General features: G+C 45.3%; 1 protein-coding gene and 1 non-coding gene across 2 annotated transcripts; both read left to right on the top strand.

Moving 5' to 3' along the window:
- Positions 1–17,095: 17,095 nt before the first annotated feature.
- On the top strand, positions 17,096–17,168 carry trnav-cac (transfer RNA valine (anticodon CAC)). The gene has a single exon. It is a non-coding gene; the product is annotated as a tRNA-Val (tRNA).
- A 1,477-nt stretch (positions 17,169–18,645) lies between these two features.
- Positions 18,646–25,183, top strand: LOC144485883 (ER membrane protein complex subunit 4-like). Its single transcript, XM_078203961.1, has 4 exons — positions 18,646–18,826; positions 19,463–19,574; positions 19,781–19,934; positions 25,043–25,183. The coding sequence occupies exons 1-4, from the start codon at positions 18,744–18,746 to the stop codon at positions 25,048–25,050; spliced, it is 357 nt and encodes a 118-aa protein (XP_078060087.1). The 5' UTR covers positions 18,646–18,743; the 3' UTR covers positions 25,051–25,183.
- Positions 25,184–26,420: the final 1,237 nt, after the last annotated feature.

Raw genomic sequence — 26,420 nt, 5'->3', positions numbered from 1 at the left:
AAATGCTGCAAAGTACTTGCGGTACGGGTAGCATTATCAATGGATTAAGGCACAGGGTGGGGTTTGAGGTTGGAGATTTTTGATGAATGTGGAAATGTCTGAGGTGGAGAGCAGGAGGTTAAAAGACGGAACTTGAAAGTGACATGATTTGACATGTGTGCTGTGTGTGTATCTGACATGTATGTTGTGCGTGTCATGTGAATCTTCTTCAGAGTTTATCGTTAGTGTTACATCTCTGACTTTTCCAACTGAGATGCAAGTTCATCCGGCTGAAAGATTTAGATGTTGCTCCCTTCACAGACGCTCTGAGGCGTGTTTTCATTAAATGAAGAATTGAACAAAAAGTTATTCACTCCGTGACTGGGAATCTAAACCGCGTCACGGCGCTGATCCTGATCACTGGACCCTCAGTGACGCTGATGTGAGAGATTTGCAATGAGTTGATCATCTCTGTATTCATTGCTTTATTTTGAATAACTTTCAATAAAAATAAGTCACAATGAGGAATGACGGGAAGCGGACATGACAAGATTTGAGCCTCAGTTAGAAAGTCCCAATCTATCCCCTGGGCCGGGACTGCAGACTCAATGTTTGCGATCTGTTGTTTATATCAGCAGACAACCATTCAGCCTGTGTTCCCGTTTGTATTCTCTATCGGAGCAACTCCACTCCGCCCAGTTTTGACAAAGGGTGATCTGGACTCGGAACGTTAGCTCTCTTCTCTTCTTACAGATGTAGCCAGACATGCTGAGATTTTCCAGCATTTTCCCTTTTTGTTTCCAATTCCAGCATCCACACTAACTTGCTCCACTCCTTCCACACAGCCCGAAGACTTGCTGGAAAGGTGCATTGGCCATGCTAAATTCTCCCTCAGTGTCCACGAACAGGCGCCGGAGTGAGGCGACTAGGGGATTTTGACAGTATCTTCATGCACTGTTAATGTAAGTCTACTTGTGGCAATAAAAAAATAAACTACTAAACTTTAAATGCAGCAGCAGTGTGGATGAAAATGAAACAATTATAGAACATTACAGCACAGGAAGAGGTTACTCGTCCTGGCATGCTGCTTTTAAACAGCAATTGTGATTAGTTGATCAGGAATGAGAAAGAGACAATATTTTCATCACAAATTCTATTTTCACAATTTGTCCCCAGTCATTAAGCCTGGGCCCTGGCGGTGAAAGCCTTCACTCTGAAAAACTAGACCACCCGGCCTCCAGCATCACCTGCTCAATATTGCTTTGTCCAGCATTCCTTTGTCCGTTGATCCATCCTACCTTGCTCTCTGCTACAGACCTTCACTTTTGTTGTTTTTACCGAGTGACTCCTGACTTCGCAATCAGAAAATGCTGGAAATACTCAGCATATCAGTTAACATTTAGCAAAAACATAAATTATGAAACTTTTCCCTCACTCTGTATTGAATGGCATTTGGAAATATTGCTGTCTGGTTTTGGGGATGTGGGGATGGCCTTGGCGAGATGTTCGTATTCATCAATGACATGTTAAAGGCTCCGAAGAAGATGTTGTAGCTCCTCCACTCCACGGAAGTACAGGACGACGAAGGGCACTCTGTCGGCCGTGTCCCGTGTTTGTCTTCTGAGGAGATAGGTGTGGTTTTTCGCTGTGGCGCGTCGGAACTGTCGATCGATGAGTCGAGAGCCACATCCTGTTCTTACGAAGGCGTCTGTCAAAAACACACTGCACACACTCCTGCATTCAATGTGAGCTGTTGGACTTCAACTGTAAGGACAAAAATTGAAATCAATTCTGGTAGTAGTGGGATTCGACGCCACGGCCCCGAAGAGATTAGAACCCAAATGCAGCGCCTTAGACCGCTCGGCCACACTACCACGAGGCAGACGTAGCAATCATGTCCTTTTCTTGTATTGATACTGAAATATTCCAGAATCCGTGGAGATGGGCCAGCAGGAAATCTTCACCGAATCAGATGATCCTGAACTCTGTAACAAACAACGATCATCTCCAGTTAGAAACGCAATGAACTGCAGTGAAGCGCTGGCACCATTTAAATTGTCCTTAACTTTGTCTGGTTCCCAGAAAGGACACCATGACTTGCTGTTGAATTTGTTCAGGGTATTCACTTCAGAAATAATAGGATACAAGGCGAGACTGGGATTTCTGTGTTCTCCCGGGAAATAACTGTTTTCGTGGTTGGAGGAGAGCAATAAATCTTCATTTCCTGCCCTGCAATCAACACAGCAGCGAAAGTGTCAAACTCTAACCGCCAGAGCAGCAGATTACAGCGTGTTTTACAATTGCTTTTTTCATGACCTTTTTGTTATTTTAATTTTCACACCAGACCGCTTTCACCACAAACTTATCCTGCAAAATGGCCCCTTCTGGATCTAACACCAGTGATGTGTTCAACCAATGACAGCAAACATTCCACTGCAGTTATCACGTCCGCCTCCCATGGCTGGAAACTGGGCAGAAATATTTCCAAATCCTTTTCATTGCCGACTAAGGGAAGAGTTATATTATTCATATATTTGTTAAATCTCAACTAGTCTGCTGAGTTTTCTCTGCATTTTCAGATTGTAAATCGGGGTCACTTCTTAAAAATGGCAGAAGATATGGTTCGTCACAGACTACAAGGGAGGATGGATTATCTGACGCAAGGAATGATGGAAAAGGCAACACTGAGCTGGTGATGGCGGAGCCCGGGTGGTCCAATGGTTCAGAGACATTGTTTTCACGACAATGGGCTCGCTGGCATGTGACAAATCTGGAATTAAACGGAGATTTTTTTAATGAGGAACATGTCTTTCGGGTGACGGACCTGTAGGAAGACAATGGCTAAAATGACGATGGTCAGCTGATTGGAAAAATCACTGTCACTGTCACGGGGCAGAAACATTATCAAAACTCACTGCTCCGATGTTTCCGAAATCAAGTTATTGTTGAATGTGAACGGAACTGGGTATCAATCAAAATATTGAATATTTACTCTTCACCATTTCTAAGAAAACACACAGAGCAAAATATCCAGTGCTTTCTGCTGGCAGGGGGTTTGGACAGTGGGGGCTGGAATATTGCTGATTTTCCCATGCCGCAATTTATGTAGTAAACAAAAAAACATGAGCTGAGGATGGACTCAGAAGTGGAGTAAGTATGGCAGAAAATTACAGGCTGTTCTTTCAGCATCGTTAACTCAAATGAGCCCACGGACACCGACTCCTCGGCACTCGTTCCTGAAACGAAATGCAAAACGGATCAAAATCTGTTGCCGTATTTAACAAATGAGATGTAGAATAACTGCCACAGAGACTTACCCAGCAACACGACTGTTATTGTAAATCCGGGACAATCCGTGGTGTATTGTGTGGTAGTGAGCTGCCTTCTTGAAGCGTTGCGGTCCCGAGGTGCAGGTACACCGACTGTGCTGTTAGTGAGGGAGTCCAGGGTGTTGACTCATTGACCGTGAAGGAACAGCGATATATTTCAAAGTAAGGATGTGGAATAATTGGAAGGGAACCGCTAGATTGAGGTGTTCCCATGTGAAAGCTGCCCTTGTCCTCCTACATGGCAGTGTTCATGTGTTCGGATTGTGCTGCCTAAAAATCCTTGTTGAGTTGCTGCAGTATATCCGTAGATATTGCACACAGCTGCCACTGTTCGTCGGTGGTGACTGGAAGAGATGTTTATGGAATGGTTAGCAATCACGCGGACTGCCCTGTCCTGTATCTGGTCGAGCATAATGAGTGTTGTTGGAGCTGCACTGATCCAGCAAGTATGGAGCATTCCATTTACACCCCTGACTTGCACCTTGTAGGTGGCGGACAGGCTTTCGGGAGTCACGAGGCGATTTACTCACCACAGGATTCCTAACCTTTGATCGGCTCCGGTAGCCACGATATTCATATTCCTCGGTCCAGTTCAGTTTTCGGTCAACTCCCAGGATGTTGTTGGGGGTGGGGGAGAGGAAGGGGAGAGCAGGGGGAGGATTCAGCGATGGTAATGCCTTTGAATATCAAGGAAAGTTCATCAGGTCCTCTCTTTTTGGAGATGGTCATTGCCTGGAACTTGTGTGACCTGAACGTTGCTTCCACTTATCAGTCCAAACCTGAATATTGTCCAGGTCTTTCTGTATTTGGCCATAGACCAAATGTCTGATTCGAGACAGTGGAGTATCATGCTTAAGTTAAAGAATGCGGATGATTTCCTCACCATAAAGCCCACACTCACTGAGCGACTGTTTCTTCAATCGGATGAGTTACATCATGACTGTCAATATGTGTGAGAAAAGTAAAGTCGCTGTCGGGAATTGCAAAGCCCCGGGCAACCCCGCTCATATGCTCCATTTCCTGCTCTGGTTCTGGCAGCTATTGCCTGCTGTACTATCTGTGGGATTGCGGCAGCAACTGAAAACAGGCGTGAGGTTTTTGTACAGTGACTAGCGTCTTTCCTCAGTGTGGGCTGTATCGCACAGTAATACAGAGCGTCCGCGCTCTCCGTGTTTTCAATAACCAACTGGCCCCGTTTGCCCGCAGTGGAAAGTTCCAATTCGAACCACGGTCTCGCCAATCTACCATGCCTCGGGCCATCCTTTCCTGCTGCCTATCAGGTAGACTACGTTGGCCTAGTCACAAGAGTATGCACCATGCTCCTGGTGGATGGAGTTCTCACGTGAGCTGATGGCATCCGTGTCGATGATCCGGCACGTCTTACAGAGGTTGCTATGGTAGGGTTGTGTGGTGTCGTGGTCACTGTTCTCCTGAAGGCTGGATAGTTTGCTACTCAGATGAGGTGGATCGCAACAGACGCCTACAGACGCTGAAAGACGCCCTCGTAAGAAGAGGATATGGTGCTCAACTCATCGATCGACAGTTCCGACACGCCACAGTGAAGAACCACACAGACCTCCTCAGAAGAGAAATACCGGACATGACAGACAGAGTACCCTTCGTCGTCCAGTACTTCCCCGGAGCAGAGAAGCTACGACATCTTCTCCGGAGCCTTCAACATGCCATCGATGAAGACGAACATCTCGCCAAGACCATCCCCACACCTCCACTATTTGCCTTCAAACAACCGCCCAACCTCAAACAGACCATTGTCCGCAGCAAACTACCCAGCCTTCAGGAGAACAGTGACCAAGACACCACACAACCCTGCCACAGCAACCGCTGCAAGAAGTGCCGGATCATCGACACGGATGCCATCATCTCACGTGAGAACACCATCCACCAGGTACACGGTACCTACTCTTGCGACTCGGCCAACGTTGTCGACCTGATACGCTGCAGGAAAGGATGCCCCGAGGCATGATACATTGGGGAGACCATGCAGACGCTACAACAACGGATGAATCGACACCGCTCCACAATCACCAAGCAGAAGAGTTCCCTACCTGTCGGGGAACACTTCAGCAGTCAAGGGCATTCAGCCTCTGATCTTCGGGTAAGCGTTCTCCAAGGCGGCCTTCATGACACACGACAACGCAGAATCGCTGAGCAGAAACTGATAGCCAAGTTCCGCACACATGAGGACGGCCTCAACCGGGATCTTGGGTTCATGTCACACTATCTGTAACCCCCACGACTTGCCTGGGCTTGCAAAATCTCACTAACTGTCCTGTCTGGAGCCAATACACATCTCTTTAACCTGTGCTTAACCCTCCCTCCACTCACATTGTCCGCACCGGTGAAGACTTGATAACCTGTTAAGATTCCCATTCCAATCACGATCTTGTAATTGAGTTTGTGTCTATGCATGCCCTGTTTGTGAACGGAACTCTTCACTCACCTGATGAAGGGGCAACGCTCCGAAAGCTCGTGCTACCAAATAAACCTGTTGGACTTTAACCTGGTGCTGTGAGATTACTTACGATTTCTATTTGTGTAATTCGGACAGCAGCGGTGCAAGTCAGCAGCTCAGCGCCATATTCTAAAGGGCAACTACGGATCCCCTTTTCCCACAGTCAATAACAATATCACCACTTTCAGTCTCCAATGGACTGAAATTGCTCCTGATCCCCTCTTTTCCTTTATGTAACCAATATTTATCTTATTGATCTCGATCCGCTTTGCAAGTCTCCTTTCATAATCCCTTTTACTAGCTTTTATACGTCACTTCATAGACCTTTGCTGGTCATTGTATCTTTAGGTGGTCGTTGAATTATCGCTTTTGTTGTGTTAGTGTGGGAGCGCATATTTGTGATTTTCCCGCTTATATATCTTGGATATCCAGCTGTCTGCACTCAGAAACCTTTACCTATGATCAGTGGGACATGGCGTTATGTTTGCGTTCCCCTATATAAACACGTACCCCTGGTTAAGAAACATCAAATTGGTGAGAGGCAACTCCGATAGCTCCATCCGTGTGACACCCTGCAGGAAGTGACATCAGAAATGTGGTCTGAGTCTGTGTTGTCGTGCAGCAGGTGACATTTGCTCTTTTGCAAATCTCTATTCTGCACCGTTCTGACACAGCAGCAGCGATGTGGATCCCCGTTCTCGCTGTGCTCTGGGCAGCTTTCAGCGTCGGTGAGAAATTTAAAACTTCTAAGATTAATTTCAGAGAATTGGATTTGAAAAGTGAATAGTCTATTTAACATTTGTATTGAAACGTGTTCCGACCACATGAGGATTGTTAGGAAAAGATGTAAAGGCACAGGAGTAAATGAGAAAAAATCTTTTCGAAGGTGATACCGCAAGTGACATGAAATAGCTATCAGAAATAGTTGTGCTGGCTGAGGTTATTTGATCTCGCAAAGCGACGCTGGAGGGACAGCCTGACAGAGGTCTTCAAATGTGATTGAAAGGTGGTTAATAGGTTAGTGCTGCAGAGTTGTTTTCACTTCTGGATCATTGAATATGATAAATGTAATGGTCCAAATGGATGCAAAAGGGCATTGTGGACATGTCTCCCTACACAGCGTGTGTTTATAATCTGTACATCATTACCACAAGGGAAGCCAAATATAGAGATGATGGAGAAAGAAATGGATGAAAACTCTGAGTGAGATGAAGTCAGGCGAATTACGCTCTTTCGGATGTAATACCGACACAGATCAATTTTGTGGCAAGTTTTTTTTCAAAGGTCTGAACTCCATTTTTTTCAATGTAATACTGACCACTAATTGTCACTTTCAGTTCAGTTCAGTTGATTATTTCCGTTTTTTTAACCATGTGTTCCAGATCAGAGCGATGGAGATTCTGTTACTCAGCGGGATTCCTCACTCACACCGCCAGAGGAAAGATATGTCACTTTAAGCTGCACCTTTACCGACAATACCGATTATTGATTCTGGTACCGTCAGTACCCAGGCAGGCAGACCGAGTTTGCAGTCCGCAGGGACACTGGCGGCAGTTCTGAATTCAAAGCAGATTTCGCTCAGAACCGGTTTTCTGATAGAGTCCAACAGTCAGACAAGTTGTACCGATTGACAATCGTGGATCTGCGGCTGTCTGACACCGCGGTCTATTACCGTGCACAGAGTCTCGCGGAGATGGGAACGCGTTTAGTCCTCGTACAAAAACAGCCACAGGTTTCTGGGTCACAGCCCGTTTTTGCTGAGGGCTGTTTATAACAGCCGGTCACACACACTGGCACATCAATAGTTTCCTGCGCACACATCCCAAGATCAATCAGCAGAAATCCCACCAGAAACGGTGGGATTTTACATGGTTATTACATTTACTGCGTGGTTGCAACATTTGCTGCCCACCATTAACAACACAAACTCCTGCCGCTCTGTCGATGCAGTGAAATGTGTTAAAAGGAAAGTAACACTCGGTTTAAAATATCATCCGCAATGGAGACGGGTTACATCAGGTGAAAATGTTGATAATTAAATGAAACGTGTTAATTGTCCTTCAGTGTGAAATAACATGAAAATATTAACCAAACATTGCGCTGCGATGTCAGCAGATTCTGAGCGTTTGCTGCCACCTTGTGGGAGAGTTCAGAACATCCCCGTGATGTTCAGTTCAGTTCAGAACATTATTGTTCAGGAATTACTTTTGCAAGAAATTCAAAAGATTACACCAAAGCTGTCTTATCATTAAATAATTGCGTTGTTCGGTATAAGTGCTGTACTGAACTTTATCTCTATTTATAATACTTTATGCTCTTTTTTTGCTATTGTAACATTAAACTATGTTTCATGTATTATTTTATTAGATAATCTCCTTTTTTCGATTACACAAGGCCATGCCTTGGCTAACAACTGTCCAGACCATGCCTCTTCTCACAGGGCACAAACTAGTGTCTCAGCTATTACTACACTGAGCCCATATGTCTGTCCTAATGTCACTGGATCCGGTGCCTGTTTATATTACACTCGGGTTGTCTCCTTCCTTCAACTTTACTTGCCTTGTAAACTATTAGAGACGCTGCTGGTTGTTACTGGTCTCAGGCCATGCCCATGTCTATATTGCAAATTTTACAAAATTGTGTAAATTCTCTCAGACAGTTTGGATTATGTCCGAAATGTGTTTGATGTAAATGAAATAGCGGAAACCTTCCCCAAATCTGTTACTCTCGGCTTGGAATTTATTGACGTTTATTTGAAACCAGCACATTCTGCTGATAGGTTAGAAAGACAAGGTTTCTCCCCACCCTGCCCCTATCCCACACACCCTGTCACATTGCGGAAGTGTTTTTGTACGAGGGTCCCTCAGCTTCCTGTCACTGTACATCTCAGTCCGCAGAAATACATCGCGCTGTCAATCAGCCGCAGCTCACGGATAGTCAAATTCCCCTCATTTTTTCAAGTGTCTAAAGATGAAGAAAATCGAATTCCTATACCCTCTGCTCTGAAAGCTTCCCCAACAAGTGGAATGTAGCTTAAGAACGAGGGAGCTTTGTCCCGATTCTCACGGTATAGCTGCAATGAGTAGAAAGTAGCAGTGGTGGAATAGCTGAAATTGATGATCACAGAGTCGCCTTCGAACTGTGTCGCTGTAACCGGCCCCTGTGCGACCGAGTCTGCAGCAGGAATATCTGTCCTATTTCAGAAATAGAGAACATTTTGATATCATTTTATTACAACCAAGATTATCAAATTAACAGAACATATTGTAGATGCAGGAAGCACACGGTTAAAAGTAAAAATACTCTGTGAGTAACATTAACAACAGATAATTGTTTAACTTGGGAGCTACCAGTTAGGAGACCAGTAGCTGTGAAGAATGAGTAAAAGGTCCCAACATGTTCACAGAGCTGATGCTGGATCTGAACTCAGTGAGTTTGAGCTCAATAGTTTTAGGTAAGAGTTCAGAAGATGTGCAGTGACATCCGGTCCGGCAACCCGATTGGTCTATTCCTGACAGAGCGACAGGTGACAACCAATCGGTTCACTGCTCCTTTGTCCCATATTTCATCCAATCAACACGCAGTTTGTGACGTCAGTGAGCTGGGCAGATGAAAGACCAGCAGTGGCCACTTTGCCTTTGGAACATGTCCCTTCTACCCCTCTACCGCGGCTACGTTCGCGGCCAGGTGTCCCTGGAGAGGGAGCATGCGGTGTCCAGGGGGGGGTTGACGCTTTCCGCGCCCGCTGGGCACCGCAGGGGTTGGGGTGCATTATTGACCCTAATAATCACATTTTAATTTGATGTTTTTTAAGTTTCCTTTGTGCTTTGATTTCTGTTCGGGCTGTTCCCCCTCCTTTTTGGGGAGCTGCCCCTTTTACTTTGTCCTGATTTAATCTGAGTTTGTTTACTTGGTTTGACCTAAAAAGAGGTCTCGGTTCAACTCTCTTTCCTTCAAACTCAATGTCAGTATATTTCTTTAGGTCGATCTTTCCCCGAATTAAGCTGAAAAATGATGCCGATAGTTTGACGTCTGTCTAATGCACAAGTACTGAGTGCCCAGTGCAAGAGGATAATTAATAGATACCGTTTTAAGTACACCGGGAAAAAGTAATCACCCAACTCAGAATTGAGATGCGGTTCGACTGGGAAAACATTTCAGTCAGTCAATATTATTCACCCAGCAACTTCAACATGTGACAACTCTGAGTCTGCCTTTGATATTTGATCACTTTTGAAAGGTGTGGTCTGTCACACAGTTAACTGATCTGGAGCATTTAAAATACAGATTGATGACCTTGTTCTCCTGAGAGATCTGCGGGTTTGTGTGAATGGGATCGGGGAATGATTGGACTTGATCTCATAGTAATATGAGTAAAAATATCTCAAATTTACCAACAGTGACAATTATTGACCTCAATGAGGGAAAACACTCAGATGGGGCTATATTGTCACGTTCACTATGGGTAAAATTTCTCTGATGTTTAACCCCATGTGTTGTCCTGACAATGAACAATTGATTATCGACCTGTGCCAGTTTTTGCCCGCGGGAGCCTCATTCACTGTGGGTCTCGGTGCACAGTAATACACGGCGCTGTCTGTCATCTTCAAATCTTTCATGGACAAGCGAAAAGTGCTTTGTTTCAGGTTGAGATTCTCACTGAAGTGTTCAAAGCCGGGAGCCGTATCGGTAAACCCATAACTAGCGGCTCTGAGCAGATACTGAGGAGCTCGGTGTGGATACTGGCGATACCAGAACAGGTAATGTTGTGTAGCTGAACTCGATGCAGAGTAACTGCAGGGTATTGCTGAATCTTCACCCTCTGCTGCTTCAACAACTGGTTCTGACTGGGACACTGAGTCACCGTTACTCATCTCATGGCCCAAAAGTTAAAATTCTAAATTGGGGCAAGGCGAATTTTGATGGTATCAGGCAGGAACTTTCAAAAGTTAATTGGAGGAGTCTGTGGGAAGGAAAAGGGACGTCTGGTAAGTGGCAAGCTTTCAAAAGTGCGTTAATCAGGGTTCAGGGTAAGCACAGTCCTCTTAGAGTGAAGAGCAAGGCTGGTAGACGGAGGGAACCCTGGATGACTCGGGATATTGAGGCCCTGGTCAAGAAGAAGAAAGGGGCACATGACATGCATAGGCACTGGGATCAAGTGAATCCCTTGAAGAGTATAGGGGGTGTAGGAGTAGAGTTAAGAGAGAAATCAGTAGGGCAAAAAGGGGACACGAGATTGTTTTGGTAGATAAGGCAAAGGAGAATCCAAAGAGCTTCTACAAATACATAAAGGGCAACGGGCAATGGAGAGAGTAGGGCTTCTTAATGATCAGCAAGGTCATCTATGTGCCGATCCACAGGGATGGGTGAGATCCTCAATGAGTATTTCTCATCAGTATTTAGTGTTGAGAAAAGCATGGATGTTAGTGAACTTGGGGAAATAAATAGTGATGTCTTGAGGAGTGTACATATTACAGAGAAAGAGCTGCCGGAAGTCTTAAAGGGCATCAAGATAGATAAATCCCCGGGACTTGATGAAGTGTATCCCAGGACATTGTGGGAGGCTAGGGAGGAAATTGCGGGTCCCCTAGCCGAGATATTTGAATCATCGATAGTCACGGGTGAGGTGCCTGAAGATTGGAGAGTGGCAAATGTTGTGCCTTTGTTTAAAAAGGGCTTCAGGGAAAAGCCTGGTGAGCCTCACATCTGTGGTGGGTAAGTTGTTGGAAAGTATTTTGAGAGACAGGACCTACAGGCATTAAGAGATGCAAGGACTGATTAGGGACAGTCAGCATGGCTTTGTGAGTGGAAAATCATGTCTCACAAATTTGATTGAGTTTTTTGAAGGGGTAACCAAGATGGTGGATGAGGGCAGTGCAGTTGATGTTGTCTACATGGACTTTAGCAAGGCCTTTGACAAGTTACCGCATGGTTGGTTGTTGCATAGGGTTAAATCTCACGGGATCCAGGGTGAGATATCTAAATTGATACAAAAGTGGCTTCTGGACAGAAGCCAGAGTGTGGTTGTAGAGGGTTCTCTTTAAAACTGGAGGCCTGTGACCAGCGGTATGCCTCAGGGATCAGTGCTGGGTCCACTGTTATTTGTCATGTATATTAATGATTTGGATGATAATATAGGTAGCATGGTTTGCAGATTACACCAAGATTGGTGGCATAGTGCACAGTGAAGAAAGTTATCTCCGATTGCAACGGGATCTTGATCAATTGGGCCAGTGAGCTGACGAATGGCAGATGGAGTTTAAGTTAGACAAATGCGAGGTGATGCATTTTGGTAGATTGAACCAGGGCATGACTTACACAGTTGATGGGAGGACGTTGGGGAGAGTTACAGAACAAAGAGGTCTAAGGGTACATGTTCAGAGCTCCTTGAAAGTGGAGTCACAGGTGGACAGAGTGGTGAAAAAGGCATCGGCATGCTTGGTTTCATTGGTCAGAACATTGAATACAGGAGTTGGGATGTCTTGTTGAAGTTGGACAAGACATTGGTGAGGCCACACTTGAAATACTGTGTACAGTTCTGGTCACCCTATTGTAGAAAGGATATTATTAAACTGGAAAGAGTGCAGAAAAGATTTACTAGGATGCTACCGGGACTTGATGGACTGAGTTATAAGGAGAGGCTGGATAGACTGGGACCTTTTTCTCTGGAGCGTAGGAGGCTGAGGGGCGATCTTATAGAGGTCTATAAAATAATGAGGGGCACAGATCAGCTGGATAGTCAATATATTTTCCCAAAGATAGGGAAGTCTAAAACCAGAGGGCATAAGTTCAATGAGAGGGGAGAGATACAAAAGTTCCAGAGGGGCATTTTTTTCGCACAGCAGGTGGTGAGTATCTGGAACAAGCTGCCAGAGGCAGCAGCAGTGGTGGGTACAATCTTGTCTTTTAAAAAGCATTTTGACAGTTATATGGGTAAGATGGGTATAGAGGGATATGGGCCAAATGCGGGCAATTGGGATTAGCTTAGGGATTTAAACAAAAAGGGCGTCATGGAGAAGTTAGGCCGAAGGGCCTGTTTCCATGCTGTAAACCTCTGTGACTGTGACTCTATGACTCTATCTCTGAAAATAAACAGCGGACACAAAGCGGATTAGGAGGAACAACAACTGAATAATTGCCTCGAGATGGAAATGGGGAATTAATATGGTGATTGATGGATTTCACCCAAAGGTTCAAAATGACCGAGCTGTGATCAGGACAATAACCAGAGTCGGACAGAATTTCACCCCCATGGTTCCAGTTAGAGCTTCAGAAACAGAGGCAGTGATCACTGACTGGACCAGAACTGCAATTGAAGAAGTTGAAACAGTCAGTGGAATGGTATGAGGTCGAACGTGACTCCCTGTCTCCGCCCATTTTTACATCTTCAAACAGGCGCTTCCTCTCGAAGGGAATGGGTGACCTTGCATAAGTGATCAGAGAGCGCCCTCCCGTGGACAGCACTGCCGCATATTGGAAACAGGTGCACACACGGCCAGCTGTAAAGACTGACACATATCGAGATATTAGAATCATAGAATCCGTACAGTACAGAAGAATGCCATTCGGCCCAGCGGGTATGTACCGGCCACAAGGCCACCCAGGCCCTATTCCCGTAACCTCATATTTTTACCCCGCTGATCCCCCTGACACTAGGGTCAATTTAGCATGGCTAATCAACCTAGCCTGCACATCTTTGGATTGTGGGAGGAAACCGGAGCGTCTGAGGAAACCCAGCAGACACCGGGAGTGCAAATACACACACGGCCACGTGCAAAGGCTAACACATGTAAGGATATATAACCATATAGATATATGCCCAGGCACTGACATCAACGTCCCTCGTTATAAATACAGATTTATTCTGTAGATTTGTAATATATATTAGTCTCAGCTGTTAACCATGATAATACATGAATAACGCCGCCTCCGTGTTCACTTGAAGCGTCGTATACCGCACAGAATCAACAAAAGCATAGACACAGGGACAAGTAAACACAGTGGTCGATTCTCAAACCGATCGACTCAAACATAGGCACACAGACAATCACTGGGGAAGATAAACAATCAGATTAACACAGCCATAGACACACTGAAGAGAAGTGCGCCCATTGACAATGCCAAAAACATAAGAACATAAGAAATAGGAGCAGGAGTAGGCCATCTAGCCCCTCGAGCCTGCCCCGCCATTCAATAAGATCATGGCTGATCTGACGTGGATCAGTACCACTTACCCGCCTGATCCCCATAACCCTTAATTCCCTTACCGATCAGGAATCCATCCATCCGCGCTTTAAACATATTCAGCGAGGTAGCCTCCACCACCTCAGTGGGCAGAGAATTCCAGCGATTCACCACCCTCTGGGAGAAGAAGTTCCTCCTCAACTCTGTCTTAAACCGACCCCCCTTTATTTTGAGGCTGTGTCCTCTAGTTTTAACTTCCTTACTAAGTGGAAAGAATCTCTCCGCCTCCACCCTATCCAGCCCCCGCATTATCTTATAAGTCTCCATAAGATCCCCCCTCATCCTTCTAAACTCCAACGAGTACAAACCCAATCTCCTCAGCCTCTCCTCATAATCCAAACCCCTCATCTCCGGTATCAACCTGGTGAACCTTCTCTGCACTCCCTCCAATGCCAATATATCCTTCCTCATATAAGGGGACCAATACTGCACACAGTATTCCAGCTGCGGGCTCACCAATGCCCTGTACAGGTGCATCAAGACATCCCTGCTTTTATATTCTATCCCCCTCGCAATATAGGCCAACATCCCATTTGCCTTCTTGATCACCTGTTGTACCTGCAGACTGGGCTTTTGCGTCTCATGCACAAGGACCCCCAGGTCCCTTTGCACGGTAGCATGTTTTAACGTACTAGTTCCAGAGTAAACTCCCTGAACTGGAATTCCCTGGGGTCGTGTCAGTGCGGCAATATCCCGTTAGATAATCATTGCGATGAAACTGTCCATTTTAACAACAGGAACAGCCAGAAATCTATTTCTTATCAATGGTGATCATTAATTGATGACTACAAGCAATTGACGACTATTGGAGAATAAGCAACAATGCTTATTTATTTTTATTTTTTTACAGTCATATTGTGGATGTGTCCGTGTCATGTTTAAAGTTTGTTTATTAGTGTCACAAGTGGGATTACATTCATACTGCAATTAAGTTACTGTAAAAATCCCCTGGTCGCCACACTCCGGATACACTCAGGGAGAACTTTAACATGGTAATGCACCAAACCAGTGCGTCTTTTGGACTGTGGGAGAAAACCAGAGCACACAGAAGAAACACACGCAGACACAGGAAGAACATGCAAACTGCACACAGACCCAAGCCAGGAATCGAACCCGGGTCCCTGGCGTGGTGAGGCAGCTACGTGCCACCATGCCACCCCGTGTGAGATCAGTATATGCAAGGTAGATTTCCCACCCATTCTCAATGTTATCGGATCAAATGTTCGGGACACAGGAGACAACACAAGGAGACTGCTTTGGGTGCAGGTGATTCATTCTCCTCTGTTCTATTCCACATTCTGTGGAAAGTTGTGGAGTTAATTAGTTATATTAGATATAATTCAGAAATAATGAGGAGATGCTTCATCCGATTAAACTCGTTTTGTAAATTCGATATGAAATCAATTGCATAAATAAATATATGTCTACATTGAAAGCTATATCGGGAAGCTATATCCAATCCTTCGTCCCATTGGGTCAAGGAAACGTTGTTACTTAAAGCACACTGTATGTACACGGATTCCACAGAAACTCCTTCTTCAAATGGGGATTGGACAATGACTTGAAAGGGAGAAAAATCAGCTTCATGGAATCAGAGGAGGAAATTGAAATGAGAACAAAGAACAGTGCAGCACTGGAACAGGCCCTTCGGCCCACCAAGCCCACACCGATACATCAGTTGGGTAGCTCGTAATCAAATAATTGGCATAGGCATTGTGGGTCAAAGGGCCTCTTATTGTTGCCTGCCATTGTCAACCATTTTCAATCATTCTTGGATCAATATGTCTACAGCATTCACAATGAGTGTTGCAACATTTCAAGAGAGTCCCATTGGGTGCTTGCAAGTGGTGATTGCATTCACCTCACACACGAAAGCTCCCCAGTTCAAAGCCATGCCGGAATGTTATTAGTATTTGTTCTTTAAGGATGAGGGAAGTTTACATGATTTAAATTTGTTGCTGAGCATTATCCGAAACTCGATATTAAAGCCATATTATCTTTGCTAAGACCTCGGCCTCAAAATCTTTCAGCAAAATCTGAAATCTTGTACTTTTATGACGCAATGAAAGGAAATAGAGGTCCCTTTTTGACACCGTGTTCATATCAGCAACTCGTTCAGTCCACAACAGAATTTAATGGCTTTATTGATGCAGACGAACAAAGTTAATCACCATCTGAAACATATCTAAAAGTATAAATGATGTGGAGATGCCGACGTTGGGCTGGGGTAAACACAGTAAGGAATTTAACAACACCAGGTTAAAGTCCAACAGGTTTATTTGGTAGCTAGTGGCGTTTGCTACCAAATAAACCTGTTGGGCTTTAACCTGGTGTTGTTAGACTCCTAACAGTATAAAGACAGGCATACGTGAAACTGTAACTGAACTAGAGGAAATAGCGCACATTGCACAGAACCATCTTTTTAACATCGTTGTTCAGAGTAAAGAATTAGGAAAAGCCTCTCAGACAGATGAGGAAATCGAGAATCAGTGCGGATCTGCTGGGCTTCCTGCAGATGAACGAGATTTAGGCGCCAGAATGTTTCACTCGCAGAGTAAAGAGGGGTCAAGTATAACTAACAGATCATTCTTAAATCTCTTCCCTTTAAAGATATCTGATTTTGTTTAAAAGCTGACTGTCTCAAATAAGCGCCATGGGATGTGTATTACCCAGTGACTCGATTCTTTTGTTGGTCAGTCATGCTTGCAATTCAATGTTGTATATTTCAGAAATATTCAGTTCAGAATGAGGTGATATGTAATTAATAAAAATATATTAATATTAAACATTGAAAAGCAAACAAGCACTGGGTGGAGCTGATTAAAATTATTCGGAGGAAGATGAGAATGATGCATTAATGATTGAGCAGAAATCATTGCTCCTTAGATATTTGCTGGACGACCGCTTATAAATGTTGAAGTTGAAGATAAGTTGAGAAATCAAGTTGAAAGAAATGTTTTTTGTCTTGTATTTATTGACATGGGCTCTCAGTGTAACCATGAGAACCTGCAGCAACACAGTGGAGGTGAACATTGTGGTCAGGCCAATTGGTGGCGCTACACTGTCAGTTGTTTCTGTAGTGTAGTGGTTATCACGTTCGCCTCACACGCGCAAGGTCCCCGGTTCAAAACCAGGCAGAAACATTAATTTACTCATTCATTATGAGAGTAGTTTTGCATGGTTTCAGTTTTTGCTGCACATATTCCGAATCTCGATGTTGCAGCCATATTATCTTTGCTCTAAACTCGGCCACAAATGCTCTCAGCAAAATCAGAAATGCTGTAGTTTGAGACGCAATGAGGAAATAAATGTGTGTATTTGGACACCGTGCGCAGATCAGCAACTTGTTCAAACCACAACAGAACTTAATGGTTTTATAAATGCAGACTAACATAGTTAATCACCATCTGAAACATGTCAAATAGTATTGTGTGCTCATAAAGACAGACACAAGTGAAACTGTAAATGAACTAGAGGAAATGGCAGACATTGCCCAGAAGCCTCTTTTTAAAATTGTTCTTCATAATAAAGAAATAGGAAAAAGCACTCAGGCAGATGAAGAAATCGAGACTCAGTGTAGATCTGCTGGACTTTCCTATAGATGAACGGGGTTTAAGCACCAGAATATTTCACACGCAAAATAAAGAGGGATCAAGTATAACTAACAGATCATTCTTAAATCTCTTCCCTTTAAAGATATCTGATTTTGTTTAGATGCTGACTGTCTCAAATAAGTATCATGGGGTGTGTATTACCCAGTGAGTCGATTTCTTTTATTGGTCAGTCATGTTTGCAATTCAATGTTGCATATTCCCGAGATATTCAATTCAGAATGAAGACGTATGTATTACATACATGTATTAATATTTAATATCGAATAACGAAACAAATATTGAGTAACCAGCCAACGATTCAAGTCTGGATGACCCTTCATCAGAGCTAAGAGCAAAGAAAAGCAGAAAAGATTTAAATTATGGGTGGAAGGGTGGAAGGGGGGTGCTGTAATTGGACAAAGGGAATGCAAATGAGGATAAAGATGGCTGAGAGAGATGCTAAAAATGTCCATTAAGCGATCAGAATAGCAGAGCAGAGGTAAAAGTGGTTAAGGCAGTTGCCCTGAAAGAGGAGTGGGGGGGGGGGGGGGTGGGGTGGCGGGGGCTAACCACTGTTCCACCCGGAAGGATCAGCCTGGTGGTAGCTTTACTCATGATATCCAGTTGCACTGGAGGTAGAATTGGAAGGAAATAAAAGTAAAATACTGCGGATGTTGGAATTGGGAAACTTAAACTGAAAATACTGGATAAACTCAGCAGACCTGGCGGCATCTGTGGAGAAACCTATTAACAATGGATTCTTATGATTTTGGTTGCTGAATGAGGAGACAAGGTCCTTTCGGTTTTATTGACGCTTTATGCGGCGTTACGGTTGAAGCGATAAAAGCAATATTTTAAATATCTCTGATATTAAGTGATGTCCATCTTTGTGTGGGGCAGACGTCCACCGTTTGGACGGAAGATGAAGAACCAATGTGCCCTTAACAAAGATGGCGGCGATGTGGGGGGGCGGGGCAATGGGCGGTGTACGCAGAACGCTGAGGAGGTTGGGATCGCACATGCGCATTGCAGCGGGTGTGGTTTGTTGACGGAAGCGCGCGGGTTCTTCTCCGGATCGGAATCAGATTTGAAAGGGGGGGACGGTTAACGGTGGCAGGCGTTGCCATGGCGGCAGGGGCGGGGCTCGCCAACAGCGCGCGCTGGCACAAGTGGACCCTCGAGCGCAACCTGAGCGACAGCAGCAGCAGGTGCGGAGGCCGCGCGGGGAGCCGGGGGCTCGAGTAGGAGGCAAGCCGGGTCAGCCCGCCTCCCGCGAAGGCGACCTGGGGATGTGACACCAACTCAAAACTTCCCAACCCCGGGTTTTTCACGTCTCTTTTACCCCTCACCGAGCTGCTCAGCACAAAGCAGCCCTTCAAATCCCCCAGAAATCACTCAGACCCCACTTGGCATCTTTTCCCCAGGTCATGACCCTGAGATGCCATCTTGGTTTCAGCCCCTCCACCTGGTCACGTGCCAACTGCGGTGGTGGTTGGGGGAACGATTGCTCGTTTCCAGGGCCGGGTGCTGCACTGGATCTCTCTCAATATCCCACAGTTTGTTTTCAAGATACAATTTGGTACATCTGGTGATTTGTCGCTTTGTCCCTAAATGGAGGGCAAGCGGATTGGCACCCTGATTATCAATTCACACTAAATCCACTTCTGCATCTCTCCATTCCCGTGGCAGTTCAGTGGACACAATGGCAGTGTGTGTCTGAGGTTTGCCCAAGCTTTAGTTCATGCTGGCACTATTGCCACCACGTTGGGGTCCTCAACAGAGAGACTCCCTCTTTAAAGAAGGCCTTGAAAGGGTGACCAATTTGTGTTTTCTGTTTCTCATAGGAGCCGTGATCAACAGTGTGGCCACAGAGACTCCATGTGCCCAGTCGCATATTCGGACAAACAGCTACCGGACATCTGCGTCCAAGAAACAGACCGTATCCTGGTCGAGAAAGTAAGTTGGATTTGAATGTGTCTTTAGTGTGTGGCTGACAACGCCCCTGGTTTGTCCACGGTGGTGAAGTACCTTGGTGAACCACAGCACCCTATGTGATAAAGGGTTAATAATCATCCTAACTTCCAGGCCTGGGTATAAGATCAGCATATGGCCTCCCCTAACCGGCCCCCTTCACTGATACACTGCTCACTTTCTGTTTTCAGTGCTGCTGGGACATCGCCTTGCGCCCATTGAAACAGCTGCCCATGAATCTGTTCATCATGTACATGGCTGGCAACACCATCTCCATCCTCCCTATCATGATGGTGTGCATGATGGCCTGGAGACCCATAGAGGCACTGATGTCCATGTCTGCAAGTGAGTATTGTATTGAATCGACAGCTCAGAAACAGCTCTGAACCAGCATCACTTGAGTGCAGCTGAGAATAGAGTTCTGGGACTTGGGTAATTAAGGGAGTTAGGGAAGGAAGGAAAAGAGGTGCTGTTGTGCTTTCTAACTTTCTCAGCCTTTAGGAAGTGATCTTACTCTTCTACAGGAGAAGAAGCCAGATTTTTGATGAGTATCTGCTAAGTGACTAAGATTTATTCTGTTCCTAAGGATCAAAATAGTATAGCAACAGGTGGTAAGGTTAATAAAATACTTAAAAACAAAAATAAATTACCATTGGATAAAAGAAATAGTTTATTAGTACACATTCAAGCTGCAGCATTTGGGAGTTCCTGGGTGTCAGTTTGATCCAGGGCAAACAGGCATAGAGGTTTACAGCATGGAAACAGACCCTTCGGCCCAACTTGTCCATGCCATCCTATTTTTAAAACCCCTGAGCTAGTCCCAATTGTCCGCATTTCGCCCATATCCCTCTATACCCATTTTACCCATGTAACTGTCTCAATGCTTTTTAAAATACAAAACTGTACCCCCTCTACTACTACCTCTGGCAGCTTGTTCCAGACACTCACCACCCTCTGTGTGAAACAATTGCCCCTTTCGACATTTTTCTATCTTCCCCTCTCACCTTAAACCTATGCCCCCTAGTTTTAGACTCCCCTACCTTTGGGAAAAGATATTGACTATCTAGCTGATCTATGCCCCTCATTATTTTATAGGCCTCTATAACATCACCCTCAGCCTCCTCATCCCAAGAGAAAAAAGTCCCAGTCTATCCAGCCTCTCCTTCTAACTCAAACCATCAAGTCTGGTAGCATTCTAATAAATCTCTTCTGCACTCTTTCTAGTTTAATAATATCCTTTCTATAATAGGGTGACCAGAACTGTACATAGTATTCCAAGTGTGGCCTTACCAATGTCTTGTACAACTTCAACAAGATGTCCCAACTCCTGTATTCAATGTTCTGACCAATGAAACCAAGGATGCCGAATGCCTTCTTCACCACTCTGTCCACCTGTGACTCCACTTTCAAGGAGCTATGAACATGTACCCTTAGATCTCTCTGTTCTGTAACACTCCCCAACACATACCATTAACTGAGTAAGTCATATATCGAACATAGAACAGGCCCTTCGGCCCACGATGCTGTGCTGAGCTTTATCTGAAACCAAGATCAAGCTATCCCACTCCCTATCATCCTGGTGTGCTCCATGTGCCTATCCAATAACCGCTTATATGTTCCTAAAGTGTCTGACTCCACTATCACTACAGGCAGTACATTCCACACACCAACCACTCTCTGCGTAAAGAACCTACCTCGGACATCCTTCCTATATCTCCCACCATAACCCCTATAGTTGTGCCCCCTTGTCATACCTACATCCACCCGAGGAAATAGTCTTTGAACGGTCACTCTATCTATCCCCTTCATCATTTTATAAACCTCTATTAAGTCTCCCCTCAGCCTCCTCCGCTCCAGAGAGAACAGCCCTAGCTCCCTCAACCTTTCCTCATAAGACTTACCCTCCAAACCAGGCAGCATCCTGGTAAATCTCCTTTGCACTCTTTCCAGCGCTTCCACATCCTTCTTATAGTGAGGTGACCAGAACTGCACACAATATTCCAAATGTGGTCTCACCAAGGTCCTGTACAGTTGCAGCATAACCCCACGGCTCTTAAACTCCAACCCCCTGTTAATAAAAGCTAACACACTATAGGCCTTCTTCACAGCTCTATCCATTTGAGTGGCAACCTTCAGAGATCTGTGGATATGGACCCCAAGATCTCTCTGTTCCTCCACAGTCTTCAGAACCCTACCTTTGACCCTGTAATCCACACTTAAATTTGTCCTACCAAAATGAAAAACCTCACATTTATCAGGGTTAAACTCCATCTGCCATTTTTCAGCCCAGCTTTGCATCCTATCTATGTCTCTTTACAGTCTATAACAGCCCTCCACCTCATCCACTACTCCACCAATCTTGGTGTCATCAGCAAATTTACTGATCCACCCTTCAGCCCCCTCCTCTCGGTCATTAATAATAATCACAAATAGCAGAGGACCAAGCACTAATCCCTGTGGCACTCCGCTAGCAACCTGCCTCCAGTCCGAAAATTTTCCATTCACCACCATCTTCGATCAGACAGCCAGTTACCTATCCAATCAGCCAACTTTCCCTCTATCCCAACCTCCTTACTTTCATCATAAGCTGACCATGGGGGACCTTATCAAACGCCTTACTAAAATCCATGTTTCTGACATCAACTGCCCTACCTTCGACAACACACTTAGTTACCTCCTCAAAAAATTCTATCAAATTTGTGAGGCACGACTTGCCCTTCACGAATCCGTGCTGACTATCCCGGATTAATCTGCATCTTTCTAAATGGTCGTAAATCCCATCCCTAAGGACCTTTTCCATCAACTTACCAACCACCGAAGTAAGACTAACCGGTCTATAATTACCAGGGTCATTTCTATTCCCTTTCTTAAAGAGAGGAACAACATTCGCCACTCTCCAGTCCTCTGGCACCATCCCCGTGGACAGTGAGGACCCAAAGATCAAAGCCATAGGCTCTGCAATCTCATCCCTTGCCTCCCAAAGAATCCTAGGATATATTTCATCAGGCCCAGGGGACTTATCGACCTTCAGTTTATTCAAAACTGCGAGTACACCCTCCTGCCGAACATCTACTTCCTCCAGCCGATTAGCCTGTAACACCTTCTCTTCCTCAAAAACATGACCCCTCTCCTTGGTGAACACTGAAGAAAAGTATTCATTCATCACCTCTCCTATCTCTACTGACTCCATACACAAGTTCCCACTACTGTCCTTAACCGTCCCTAACCTCACCCTGGTCATTCTTTTATTCCTCACATAAGAGTAAAAAGCCTTGGGATTTTCCTTGATCCGACCCGCCAAGGACTTCTCATGCCCCCTCCTAGCTCTCCTAAGCCCCTTTTTCAGCTCATTCCTTGCTAACTTGTAACCCTCAATCGAACCATCTGAACCTTGTTTTCTCATAAGCTTCCATCTTCCTTTTTGCAAGACATTCCACCTCTTTTGTGAACCATGGTTCCCTCACTCGGCCATTTCCTCCCTGCCTGACAGGGACATACCTATCACGGACACACAGTATTTGTTCCTTGAAAAAGTTCCACTTTTCATTAGTTCCTTTCCCTGACAGTTTCTGTTCCCATCTTATGCCCCCTAATTCTTGCCTAATTGCATCATAATTACCTCTCCCTCAATTATAAACCTTGCCCTGCCGTACGGCCCTATCCCTCTCCATTGCAATAACAAAAGACACCGAATTGTGGTCACTATCTCCAAAGTGCTCTCCCACAACCAAATCTAACACTTGGCCCGGTTCATTTCCCAGTACCAAATCCAATGTGGCCCCACCTCTTGTCGGCCTATCCACATATTGTGTCAGGAAACCCTCCTGCACACTCTGCACAAAAATTGCCCCATCCGAACTATTTGACCTACAAAGGTTCCAATCAATATTTGGAAAGTTAAAGTCCCCCATGACAACTACCCTGTGACCCCCACACCTATCCATAATCTGCTTAGCAATTTCTTCCTCCACCTGGTTTCAGCAGCAGGTGAGCTGAGGCCAAGGACAAAGTGGGGCGATGTCACTGAGATGGAAATAGGTAGTGTAGGTGGTGATGTGGCAAATGGAGTTAAATACAGATCAGTGTGAGGTGTTGCATCATGGAATGTCAAACCAAGGTAGAACTTTCACGGTGAATGGGAGGACCTCGGAGAGTATCGTGGAACAGAGGGACCTTGGAGTTCAGGTGCACGGTTCTCTTAAGATGGCGTCACGTGTAGATAGGGCAGTGAAGAAGGCTTTTGACATGCTGGCCTTTATCAGTCAGGGCATTGAGTATAGAAGTTGGGAAGTTATGTTGCAGTTGTACAGGACTTTGGTGAGGCTGCACCTGGGATATTGTGCTCAGTTTTGGTCACCTTGATTTGGAAAGATGTTACTAAACTGGAGAGAGTGCAGAAGAGATTTACAAGGATGTTGCCAGGACTCAAGTTAGAGGGAGAGATTGGATGAGTTAGGACGTTTTTCTTTGGAGCGTAGGAGACTGAGGGGTGATCTTATAGAGGTGTGTAAGATCATGAGAGGCATGGATAGGTTGAATGCACTCAGTCTTTTTCCCAGGGTTGGGGAATTAAGAATTAGAGGGCACAAGTTTAAGTTAAGAGGAGAAAGAATGAATGGGAACCTGAGGAGCAGCTTTTTTACACAGAGGGTGGTACGTATGTGGAATGAGCTGCCGGAGGAAGTGGTTGACGCAGGGACATTGTCAACATTTACAAGGCATTTGGACAGATCCATGGATAGGAAAGGTTTAGAGGGTTATGGGCCAAATGGAGTTAGCTCACATGGGCATTTTTGGTGGGCATGGACCAGTTTGGGCCGAAGGGCCTGTCTCCGTGCTGTAGATTCTATGAGGATATGTTTGGAAGCTCAGTTTGAAGTGAAACATGTTACTGAGGTTGTGAATACTCCGGTTCAGCCTCAGACAGTCGCAATGGGAACAGATGGAGTCAGTGGTTAGGAAGTGGAATTTGTTGCAGGGCTGAAGATGATAGCCTTCATCTTCCAATATTTAACAAAGGCAATTACTGCTCATCCAGTCCTGGATGTCAGACAAGGGAGGATGGTGTGTAAAATTGGAGGGAATTTGGAGATGATGGTGTTCACATACACCTCTTACCCTGATCCTTCTCGGTGGGCAGGTTAACGGTTTTAAGGTTCAAACCACTGGTTGAGTTGTAGATACATAAAGTCCCTCCTTTGCCCCCACCTCTCTCTCCATCCATAGAGGCCAGAGCCTTGTGTAGTCCCAGACTGGATGGCAGATTCCCTTCCCTGAAAAGCATTAGTGAATCAGTTGAGGTTTTATGACAATCCAGCAGTTTCCATGGTAACTTTTTCCTGGTGCCGACCCCACAAATGACCAGATTCATCCAGCTCAATTTCACAACCTGCCTTTGTGTTTTTGTGGGATCTCTCTCACTCCCTTTTCACTGTTTTAAATCAATTTCACAGGGTTTTAGAAGGGGATGATTTGCAGTCAGGAAACTCAAACCAAACATCTAATCCAGATCTGACTGAGTCGCCCAATTTATGGTAACCCGAATATAACTGAACCTTGAGCATGGAAGGAAAAACCACCATTCACAATGGGGCAAAACTGTACATGTGTTCTGTGTGTGGACAAGGATTCAGACAATCATCTGGCCTGTCAAGACACAAGTGCAGTCACAGAGGAGAAACCGTGGAAATGTGGGGAAGGATTCAGAGACCTGTCTGAGCTGGAAATTCACCAATACAGTAACACTGGGGAGAGGCTGTTCACCTGCTCTGAGTGTGGGAGAGGATTCACTCAGTCATCCACCCTGCTGACACACCAGCGAGTTCACACTGGAGAGAGGCCATTTATCTGCTCCGAGTGTGGAAAGGGATTCCCTCAATCATCTAACCTGCTGACACACCAGCGCACTCACACTGGGAAGAAGCCATTCACCTGCTCTGAATGTGGGATGCGATTCACTCAGTCATTCAACCTGCTGAGACACCAGCGGGTTCACAAGGGAGAGAGGCCATTCACCTGCTCCGAGTGTGGGAAGGGATTCACTCAGTCATCTACACTGCAGACACATCAGCGAGTTCACACACAGGAAAGACCATTTAAATGTCCAGAATGTGGCAAGTGCTATAAAAGTTTAAAGGAAGTGATGTTCCATCAACGTGTTCACACTGAGGAGAGACATTTAAATGCCCAGACTGCGAGAAGTGCTATAGAGGTTCCAGGGAACTAATGTTCCATCAACGTGTTCACACTGATGAGAGACCGTTCAGGTGCTCTCACTGTGGGACTGGGTTCAGGTGGTCATCTCAACTCACTGAACACCAGCGAATTCACACTGGGGAGAGGCCGTTCACCTGCACCGACTGTGGGAAGGGATTCACTCGGACATCACACCTCACGGCACATCAGCAAGTTCACACCGATGAGAGACCGTTCAAATGTCCAGATTGTGGGAAGTGCTGTAAAAGTTCCAGCAATCTAGTGTCCCATCAACGTGTTCACAGTGAGGAGAGACCTTTTAAATGTCCAGACTGCGGGAAATGCTATAAAAGCTGCAGCGATCTGATGTCTCATCAACGTGGTCACACTGATGAGAGACCGTTCAAGTGCACTCACTGCGGGACTGGGTTCAGGCGACCATCCCAACTCACTGTCCACCAGCGAATTCACACTGGGGAGAGGCCGTTCACCTGCTCCAAATGTGGAAAGGGATTCACTCAGAAATGCAACCTGTTGAGCCATCAGCGAGTTGACAAGTGACTGCTGGAGTTTGATTCTGCTGTTTATCACAAATCACAAACATGTTGATTGTGGTCATTCGCCTCTGATGTAAAT

The sequence above is a fragment of the Mustelus asterias genome, unplaced genomic scaffold (assembly GCF_964213995.1).
Source record: "Mustelus asterias unplaced genomic scaffold, sMusAst1.hap1.1 HAP1_SCAFFOLD_243, whole genome shotgun sequence".
Classification (NCBI taxonomy): Eukaryota; Metazoa; Chordata; class Chondrichthyes; order Carcharhiniformes; family Triakidae; genus Mustelus; species Mustelus asterias.
Note: the sequence above shows the minus strand (reverse complement) of the source record. Positions and strands in the feature narration are given on the sequence as shown.

Coding starts and splice junctions, on each gene's coding strand:
- LOC144485883 (XM_078203961.1), top strand. CDS start 18,744: ATGGCGGCAGGGGCGGGGCTCGCCAACAGCGCGCGCTGGCACAAGTGG. Junction 18,827..19,462: donor CTGAGCGACAGCAGCAGCAG/GTGCGGAGGCCG, acceptor TGTTTCTCATAG/GAGCCGTGATCAACAGTGTG. Junction 19,575..19,780: donor ACCGTATCCTGGTCGAGAAA/GTAAGTTGGATT, acceptor TTCTGTTTTCAG/TGCTGCTGGGACATCGCCTT.